The 10,156-nt window shown below is 38.0% G+C and overlaps 2 protein-coding genes across 2 annotated transcripts in view; both read left to right on the top strand.

The window, feature by feature from the left end:
- Positions 1–666: 666 nt before the first annotated feature.
- CBG02030 lies at positions 667–5,391 on the top strand (the record flags this gene model as incomplete). Its single annotated transcript, XM_002643769.2, has 7 exons — positions 667–771; positions 2,177–2,321; positions 2,630–2,773; positions 2,948–3,049; positions 3,099–3,196; positions 4,499–4,615; positions 5,203–5,391. The coding sequence occupies 7 exons, from the start codon at positions 667–669 to the stop codon at positions 5,389–5,391; spliced, it is 900 nt and encodes a 299-aa protein (XP_002643815.2).
- A 2,393-nt stretch (positions 5,392–7,784) lies between these two features.
- Positions 7,785–10,156, top strand: part of CBG02031 — a gene marked incomplete at both ends in the record, with an annotated part of 5,761 nt that continues 3,389 nt past the window's right edge. Inside the window, 7 exons of the mRNA XM_045239036.1 lie at positions 7,785–7,866; positions 7,922–7,997; positions 8,970–9,195; positions 9,248–9,349; positions 9,398–9,550; positions 9,596–9,712; positions 9,765–9,959. Of these exons, the coding sequence (XP_045092011.1) occupies positions 7,785–7,866; positions 7,922–7,997; positions 8,970–9,195; positions 9,248–9,349; positions 9,398–9,550; positions 9,596–9,712; positions 9,765–9,959 (951 nt within the window). The remainder of the gene's footprint in view (positions 7,867–7,921; positions 7,998–8,969; positions 9,196–9,247; positions 9,350–9,397; positions 9,551–9,595; positions 9,713–9,764; positions 9,960–10,156) is intronic.

Genomic DNA, 10,156 nt, shown 5'->3' on the forward strand with positions numbered 1-10,156 from the left:
GAGTTTTTCTTCTTCCTTCTCGACATCCATTTTGAAACCACACCCTTGATCCCTTTTCCACTCTATCACTTCTAATCACTTCTCAACAACACCATATCTTGCAACATGTTTGCGGTTTCATCCTTCTTCTCTTTTTCTCTATCCGAGCTATCCATCACATTCGAGAAGGTCATATCATCAACGTAGATCCAAGAGTGAAGGCGGGGACCACCGGAGATATGCGAGCGATAACTTGCAAGCCCAAAAATCTTCAGAAGATGTGTGGATACAGGAAAGAGAGGAGAGAGCGCGTGGGGGGGAGATACAAGGGGTCATATCTGATGACCTTGTATGTTTTAGGCATCCGTGCGTACAGTCCAGCCGGTGTGGAGACGATGAAGAATAATGCGATCTTGCCGGGACCCCGCGTACGGTCCGAGTATGCAAGGTAGCAAGATAGAGAGAGAAGGAGAGAAAGAGGGATGGAAGAGCGGTAAGAAAGAGAGCGCCGCTGACCCCGCCCCAGTCCTTCCGCGCGTTGCGGACTGTGTGCGTGTTGTTCGTTTGAGTACACCTCCTATACCTGTGTGTGTGTGTGTTTGTGCCCTTCTCTTCCGCCGTATTTCGCCAATCTCATGGCAAAAGTTATCAGTATCCATCGTACCATTTTTTTTCCAGGGTCCACCGATGTTTTCATCACCGCTGTACCTTTCATTGGCGTCCGTTTTCTCCTTAATAGGACTGGGACTTGTGTGCTTGGCAGTTGTCACGGATAACTGGGTGGAAGTTCAGGTGGGTGTTTTTTTTCATGATATAGGATAATTAGCAATTTTTTGAACATGAAAATTTGAGTCCAAAATATGAGTCACAATATCCAAAAAAATTAGTTTTGATAGTCGGGGACATGGAGAATTAAAGCAGTTAGGGTTTAATTTGAATTATCCATCTTGGTTCATTTCAATTTTATAAAAAAATCCTGGAAATTCTTATTCTCTGGGTTTTAGCTTAAATTTCGGGCTAGATTTTTGTGACTAAATTTCAGAGCTTGTTTTTTGAATATTCAGAATTTTGGGTAGATAATTCCAAGCTAGATTTTTGTGCCTAGATTTCAGAGCTAGCTTTTTGATTATTCAGGGTTTTTGGAAGATAATTACAAGCTCCATATATGAAAATTGACAAAAATCGATGTTCTGTGTTTAATTAGCGCTTCTTCACAAAATCCTAACAACATCTTATTAACTATAGCTACTTTCCTGGATCTCTCCTTCCTTATTATTTCTTATAATTCCCAAGTACACAACAACTATTGAGATTGCTAGTTGTCCATGAACATATTTTCCCTTAAATTCATCTGCCTTTTTTCTGCCTCCCTCGAAATTCCTGTTTTCTGTAACTTCCAATCATTCCGTCAATTTTTTGCCCGTTAAATTGGAATTCTAACACGAATTTCAACATTTTCCACTACCTCCCCTCTTAGTTTGTCTGTTTTCAATTCGCGCCCCCCTTGGTGTGTTTTTTTTTCGACAAACAGAGACACTTTCCCTTTTTTGCGCATCTCGAAACCGCGGTAACATGACAAGAAAAACTTCAATTCACACTTCAGAAACAAAAACAAAAAAAGCAATGGAGCTAAGCCCTCCTCGAAAATGAATTTTGGGTTGGGTCCTGGTGGTTTTGTGGCTCCTCTTCACTTCCCCGATTCTGTCGCTTCCCCTATCTATCCATCGCATCCTCAATTCTTTTATTTGTTGACAACACAACACCGGTGCGATGCTCGAGAGCTTCAAAAGGAAACCGGCCGCGTCACCCCGGGGTCCTCTTTCGACCGAAATTGCGATAGAGGGATTAATTGTACATATGCCATTCGAAGACAGCCAAACCTTTTGGTCCCTTTGCTCTCCCTGTTCCGTCTCTTTACCTCCCATTAAGGATTCGTTGAGGCATTTTCAAAGAAAGGACAAGGTCAGAAAACGCGCGTAATGAGAATAGGAATAGGGCAAGTAACAATAAAATGGGGATGCATCATTCTTCGTCAGGATGTAGACGTTCGGAAGGAAGTTTTTTGTGCTGCTGCCGAGTGACTTTGAATGAGAATACGAAAACGAAGTACATGACGAATCCGCATTCGTATTAGAAAAGAAAGTATTATGGAAGGGACATGATGCCTTCCTTTTTACAATCCAATTTGTCATTACAGGTGAATCGGAGAGAAATCATCAATTCATTCAAACGGGAGCCTGAATTGAGTTTACGTCTTCAAAACGCCTTCGGACACAACCTCATCTACTTCTCGCGCAATTTCGGTCTTTTCAACCTTTGCTTCCCGGATACCGTTCCACAAGGTTGGTGGTTGTAAACCTATGTAAACTTTTGATTTTGCCTAATTTCGCCTAATTTTCGCCGCCCTTGTACATAAAATCAAAAAGTTTGTCGACCAAAAAAGTGCTAATCGTCTTTGGCGACCTTACCAGTCTCAATCCAAAACAAGAAGAATGAAGTGCCTTTGTGTCAAGTTTGGGTTACCAGTTACCAAAAGTAACAAGCCAAGGTCGAAACCAATAAAATTGATTGTCGCATACAAGGTGTCACGAATTGGCAGAAATTAAATCTCAGGAACTGAATTCAAAAAAATCAAAAATTAACTTTCCAGATATTGGAAGCTTCAACAAAGTTGGCTCAATCTGTATCTGGAATAATGAATTCATGGTGCCAGATTCCAAGAAGGAGCACTTCACAACCAACGAGCTCTACCGTCATTATGCTGCCAAGGCAACCATTGTCGCATATGTTGTTGGTATGTCTATTCCTCCTATTCCTAACAATGCATTATAAGCCATCAATATGACTGTATTATAATACTGAGCTTGTACTAAATAACCTATACATAATAGAGTACAAAACGAGGTGTCACGATCGGCCGTGTTGACCAAATATTGACATTAATGCAACCAATTTTTGATTTGTTCAGGTATTGTTTTCGTCGTGTTGAGCTTTATTATGGGACTCATCGGATGTTGGAACAGATCGAAGAAGTTCGTCGTGGGCACTGGAATCATGCTCATTCTCGCAGGTAGAGAACACCTGGAAAAAGATAAAATTGGTTTGATTTTAATATTTAGGACTCTTCATGTCGGTTGCCATGCTTCTTTGGCACTACGTGGCATACAGCGAAAGATATACTTTGGATATGGAGCCATACTACAAGTCTTGGGAACCCGTGAGTTTCTTTAAATTGTTTCTGGAGGGTTTTCTAATTCAAATAATCTGCAAAAACACTTGAAACTGCCCTCAATAGTTTTTGAATTGTCTTGAAATTACGTAGGCATGGCAGCAGTAGGCCGCCTACATGATGAGCGTAGAAAATCACTTGAGTTTCTCTGCCGATGGGTGTTTACAAAGCTGGACTCTCTGCTTTTTTTTCCGCATCATGTCAGACACTTCTCATCAAGTGTTGAAAGATGAGTGAAAGTCCGGCAACACAATCAGCTGGGATTGGCTACTTTTTCAAAAATTTCCATTTTGTTGAGAGTGAAGGGCACCCGGAAGAAATTGAAATGCAGGGAAAGTTTTGAATGGATTGGGTGGAATGTTATAGGATCGGAAGCATGATCAAGATTTTCCTCTGATAGAAGCCAACTCAAACCGTCGACTTTGAGCCCAAATATCTCGATCAATGTAAGAGATATCAATAATTTTTTAACAGTTGAATTATTTATCGTTACATAACCAACATTCTATCAATCGACAAAATTTTGCTATCTTTCACAGGAATCAGGATAATTGATCTCAAAGAACCTAATTCCGGAAATCAGTAAAAAATTCTCGAAAAAAATTATGATCCTAGGAGATGCGGAAAATTTATATTCAAAATTTTCATGTTTTCAAGGCTAAAAATTATATCAAAATTGAGATGTGAGGTGTTGGAAATTCTGAAATAGATATAAGATTTTTCGACAATTTGTAGATCAAATCCTTTCCGTCTAATCTATCAGAACTCAGATATTGAACCTTAAAATTTTTAAATATATGAAGCTACCGTATTTCCTATAGTTGGAGCTCACCGGAACCATCAATTTTAGGCTTAATTATTACAATTCCTGGAAAAGATATCAAAAATCTATTACTGATGAAATATAGGTCAAATTATGATAAATAATTTTTCAGTTAACTAATTCTTGATATCTATTGAAGGAACAAAGATAATTGAGCCCAAAGTGCATGAGGTGGGCTTTTATTAGAGTAAATACGGTAAAGCAACAAACATGAAACTTTTCAACTTTTTTGAAATTTGAACATTGTAATTTTCCGGTAATCGTAGTCAAAATAATGAATACTGCTTTTTTAGCAGTCTGAAGTTCTCATTACAGTAATAGGAATTTGATTATCCACAATTTTTATTTCAAATACTATAAAAAATATGCGGAACCAATCAACCTGATAGTTTTCATCCTAAAAACACTACTAGTCTTTTCATTTTTCCTTCGCAATCCCGAAAATTTAATTTCTACCATATTTCCAGGTCCTCAAACTGACATCTCGTCACAACTACGGATGGTCGTACATCGTATCATGGATTGGAATCGGATGCATCGTCATTGCCAGTGCATTCTATTTCTTTGCGTATGCGGCAGTAAAGGTTAGTACATATATGCAAAATTCTCCCCGCCACCCAAAAGAATGCCTTATCTCTGGATTTTCTCGGATAAATCTTTGGAATGTTCGGATATATCGTCCTCCTTAATATCAGGGTGTTGTCCTTGGGCGGAAGGAGAAGAAGACAAACCGTTTTCGCTTCTTTTTAACTGTTTTGGGGAGGTGGGGATGAGAATTATTACGATATATTCCGAAAACAGACATAGCATTCCGGCGGTGGCGGGCATCGTGCATGACAATAGTGGAAAACAAGAAAACAGGGGAATCTTTTGACAATCTCTAGTGCGGAAACAAAGTTCAAAATTATTGTTGAATCCTCCTAAATCGTAGTGAGGGATGATGAGAATAGAAATAACATCTCAATTATCAAACAACATCTTTCTATTTGTTTGCGGGTGGAGAGATGTTGTATCATCAATTAGGATCGACAAAATAGTAAATGTACCCCCGCCTGGCACTAGATATTCGTTAATTCGTTGCAAAATTGGGTCAAATTCGGAGGAGGACGGCGCCTTTGAAGATTGAGAAGAAAGAAACCGTTTGTAATGAGTAATAACTTGATGTTTCCAGAAAGAGGAAGATGAGGCGTTGACTGCCAAGCACGGAGCGTACATGATGCCAAACTACTACGACAAGGGAGCCGGCGCCGGAGCCATTGTACCATATAACTACAACACCTACGCTGGATACGGTAACTATCCATACTACAATCAGTACAATACCGCTGGATACTACGGATACATGACCTATGGACGCTAAAAAAGTGTTATCTTCTTGCTATGATAAGAAGCTCTTTATATGATTCCCTTTTAAAATCACAAACGACGAGGTCCTCCTATAATCACAAAATTGTTCTTCTCCCAAAAACATTTTATTAACTTTTTTCTCACTTGCCAACTCTAAATCGTTGCCGTGTTCTTCACAGTTGTCACAGTTCCTACTTACTTACTTTTTCCTCTTTTTTTTTTTGAAAATTTGGCATTTCAAAAATATAACTCATGTCTTCTGCCCATTTCCCCATCTGCTGCCGTTCCAGTAAAACCTTTTAGTTTGAAAATCACGAGTATGAGTGGAAGACACGCCCGTTTTTGACTGATTTTGGTGCTTCTATCACCCCCACTTGTCTTTTCACGACGCCATCTTTGTTTTCATTCAATTTGTATTGATAAATTCAGCAAACATTGTGTGAATTCAAAGTTTAAAAGATATCCTCCGATACTCGAATAAGTCACACCTCAGTTTTCAGTTAACTCACATCTTTTTTTCAGTTTTTATTCTTTGTCTTCAGTTGTGAAATACCAAAACAGTTCATATCAAATAATTTCTTGTTCAGTTATATATTTCAATAAAGATTTTATTGATTTATACAAAATTTGGCATTCATTCTGAAAAGCCAAGAAGTCCGGTCAAATAAAAAATTTTGTCTGAAACTTGCGATAGAAGAGACTCCATACTTATAGGTTTTAGCTTAATTATCTCTATTCCTATGCAAGATATCAAAAATGTACCAACGGACAAACACTTCTTAAATTATGATAAACATTTTATCAGTTTACAACTTTTTGAAAGCTTTGACATTCAAACAAAAGATAATTTTCTGTAGATTTTGAAAATTTCAATTGCTCATTGTTAGAATTAAAATGTTGATTTAATCCGGGCATTCTGCTATTCCTTCCTCGGTGACAATCAATTTTTTTAAAAATTGTATCATATAATAACTAGGTTTTCAATGCGCTTATCTAAAAGATCATCATACTTTAAAAGATTTTTTTACAGCGTAGTTAGGGACGTTTTACAGCAAGGATCATCATTTTCTTTGTGTTTTTTTTTCGTTAAATTACAATAGCATTTTGAACTGAAAACCTTGGAAGTGTAATTTAGAAAAATTTCAGAAATAAAAACGTTCTTCGTTTTATTACACCAATTATTATAAGGATGTAACCAGAACTTTGGGATTTTCAGAATAAAAGTATAATTTGAGAATATAATCCAGAAAAGAATTATGAAGGACTTCAAAGGACAAAAAGAAAAAAAAACTAAGCGGATGTTCCACATGAAAACCATTAAAGGTTATATATGTTTACAACATGCACGAACGTTTGAATAATGTTCTTCCAAAAATGGTCAAACTAAAAAACCAGATACGGATCATAATTAAAAATAATCCTGAAAATAAACGTTTTTGCAGAACCATCATAATAAAATGGTTATAAATGGATAATCTATGTATTCTACAAAGTTTGAAAAGTGTTTTGGCGAATTTTCGACCTTTGGGATTATTCAAAAATATTCAATCTGACAAAGGTAACGAGATTTATCATAAATTTTTATTTTTGATTTTACTGATTTTACAGCATTCATAATGTACCGTAACACTTTATCAAGATGACCACTAACCTTCAACTATGAGTTTATTCATCTCGTTTTCTATAAAAGACAACACAATTTTTTCAACTAATAAAATGTTTCTGATATTATGATGAGCATTTTGTTAGTTGACTGATTTTTGATATCTAATACGCAAAATAAGGTGCAGTGTCTCAAATTTAAAGGTTTTGGGGCAATCCACTAGAGTGTTTAGAATATACAGAACAGTGCAGCCCCTGAAAGTTGACGGAACATTCTTGCAGCAAATAGCCTCTTTTTAAAACAACAATTTTTCCTCATCTCCCATTAAAACTTTTCAAAATCTCATTACCGGTTGTTAGTACTCCGATCCGTGTGTCAGTAAGTTGCTTAACCTCCCGTCCGGCTCCGCCACACATTGTGTTTACCCTCTCGTTTGCGTTCACGATGTGTCTCACAGTGTTTCTTGGCAAACTCTCGACTTCTTTTTCCGCTCATCGGTAGGGTTGCAGGTTAGGAAATCCTCCCGCAGAAACAGCAGCAGCGGCTGCTGGGAGTCTTCAAGCCATCAACCGAGGGAGAGGTACTGTTTGCTTTCAACTGGCACACCACCACCACACACATCCATCGGATCGCGCCCCGCCGCAGCCAGCAGCAACAGCAGCATTCACTACAAAGCTTGCCTGATTGCTAACCACCACTTAGCCTTCCTCCCCCCTCTCTTTCTCTCTCAGAACTTGACTCGACACATTTGGCTCAACCTCATGTTCATCGGACGAGTAATACAATAAAGTATTTACTAAAGAATGGATCGTAATGGCAACTCGCCACGCGTACTTGCCGACCAATTACGGAGGTTCATTCAGAATCCAGACTCGACCCCATCAGGTAAATATTGAAAAGCTATAGTTGGGAAAATTGAATTGTTATTCCATCATTTTAGGGAGCGGAATTTCACTATCAGACGCAGGATTTGTGCTGTTATCACTGAAAGACCAAATTCTTGCTGACTCAATAAAGTGAGTTTTAATTTGATAAGTGTGACATTCAAAGTTGATTTTAAAGATTTGAAAAAATTGAGAGATTGGAAAATTTGGAACAAACAGTCTAGTGTGAAAAAAGCGTTAATAAACCAAAGAATGTTTTTTTAAACAGACACAAACCGTCAACTTTGAGCTCAATTATCTCGTTTCCTGTTAAAGATATCAAAAAGTAATCAACTATAAATTGTGTATCATAACATTACCAATGCTTCATCAGTTACCAAATTTTTTATATCTTTCACAGGAATCGAGATACTTACCGTAGATACTCTAATAGACCGTCACCCTAATCATCAAATTTGAGCCTGTGTATCTCATTTTCTGTGAGAGATCTCAAAAAGTGGTCAACAAAAAAATTTTGCTGATATCATGATAAACATTTTATTAGTTGACATCTTTTTGACATCTTTCAAAAGAAGTGAGATATATATTAATTGAAAGGAAAATTGTTTTCCAAAATGTTATTTTTCTCAAACAGTAGCTCCAAGTTAATTTCGAAAATTTCTGGAATAAATCAGTTTTCTGTAATTATTCAATTTGGAAAATTGGAATAAATAGTTATTAACACTCGAGTTTCTAATTTGTGAACCACTTTTTCAAACGTTTTTTCTTGTCGAAAAATGTTAGTTCTTTTGAGAGCCCTCTTGATAATTGATCTTTTCTTTTTTTTTTCCTTCTCCGACAGTTCAAATTTCATTCTTCAAATTCTCTATAGTTTCAACGCGACCATCTTATTCAGTTTCCGGCACTAATTTCTGCGCTCAACTTTTGTTCAACCCTAGGCCATTATTTAACTCCGACTGAGAAGTAAATACAACACTGACCGGTTCTAGAAACTCCCTTCTTCACTGATAGCTGACTGGGTGGGAGCCCACAATATTTGCTTCTGTCTGACGTTTGTGCTTCCCGATAGACATGACATTGGAATCTTTTTGTTTCTTTTTTCAGAGCTCAACACTTTTCCCATGAATTTGTTTCAAAACCAATTAATGGAATCGAGCTGCTTGGAAAAGTGGTTATTGTACTGCAAGGGATTGTGAATAGTGTGGAAGGGTCGGGATCCAAAATATCGTATCTGTTGAATCGAAACTCTACAAATGCAAACCGCAAGCGAAAAGCGGCTGTAGCTGAAGCTGACTGTATAGAGAGTATTAAATTGTTGTTGGAGAAATCTGTAAGTTTAGAAATGTTTCTGTCCAACCTTCGATTTACAATTTTTCATACAGGAATCCTCATGGAAGTCATTTCTCGAAACTTCAACTGGACTGGATGCCATAATGTATTCTATTCATTCGCCACAGCTTGACTCCAAGTGCTACTCATTGGAGGTTCTTTCCACCCATTTGTTTGACAAAATGCCATCTTTCTAACTTCAGATTCTCCTTCTTCTTCTCGAACAACCACAGGGATTTGTGATTTTGTTGAGGGCATTGACAGTGTTGGCAGCAAGGAATCGGGATTACTTGAGGTTTTCCATTTTTGTAGCCCAATTGAAACATGGTCTACATACTAAGAAACTACACATCCAGGTTGGAGACACCTCTAGTCAGTAACTCCTTCAAAAAAAAATTCAGATTCTGGTCGCTCGCCTATTCAACAAGCTGATTGCAAGCGCGCCAACACCTGTTCATAGAGCTTTGGTGAAATCGGAAGTGTCGTTAGCGCAGTATAATCCCGATTTTGTGGAGAAAGTACTTTACTACAACGGTTATGCATGTTATACAAAACGCAACTTTGTTCCAGCTCATTGGCTACCCGAATTCCTCCTACGGCGGCATGGACACGTTGATTGACGAGTTGAACGCGTGGAAATCGTTGAATCAATATGTTGGGGGGTCTGGCAGTGTCGAACACAATCATATCTACGGAACGTCGGAAGTGGATGGAAGTAGCATTTCAGAAAGAAGCAGGAGGCACACGCCAAACTCGAAAATGATGGTAAATGAGTTTTTTGAAGGGATAAGCCTCTTGCCGACCACTTTGACATAATTTATTTCAGTTCCGTTAAGATGTATCGGAAAATGTGCAACTAACAAAACACATTTCATCATACTTGTAAAATTCCGGGCCGGGCCGGGCCTGCGGAAAATTTCAAGGCCCGGGCCCGGCCCGGAAGGCCCGGTTGCTTGATTTTG

Source organism: Caenorhabditis briggsae (genome assembly GCF_000004555.2).
Source record: "Caenorhabditis briggsae complete genome, chrX, whole genome shotgun sequence".
NCBI classification, from domain to species: domain Eukaryota; kingdom Metazoa; phylum Nematoda; class Chromadorea; order Rhabditida; family Rhabditidae; genus Caenorhabditis; species Caenorhabditis briggsae.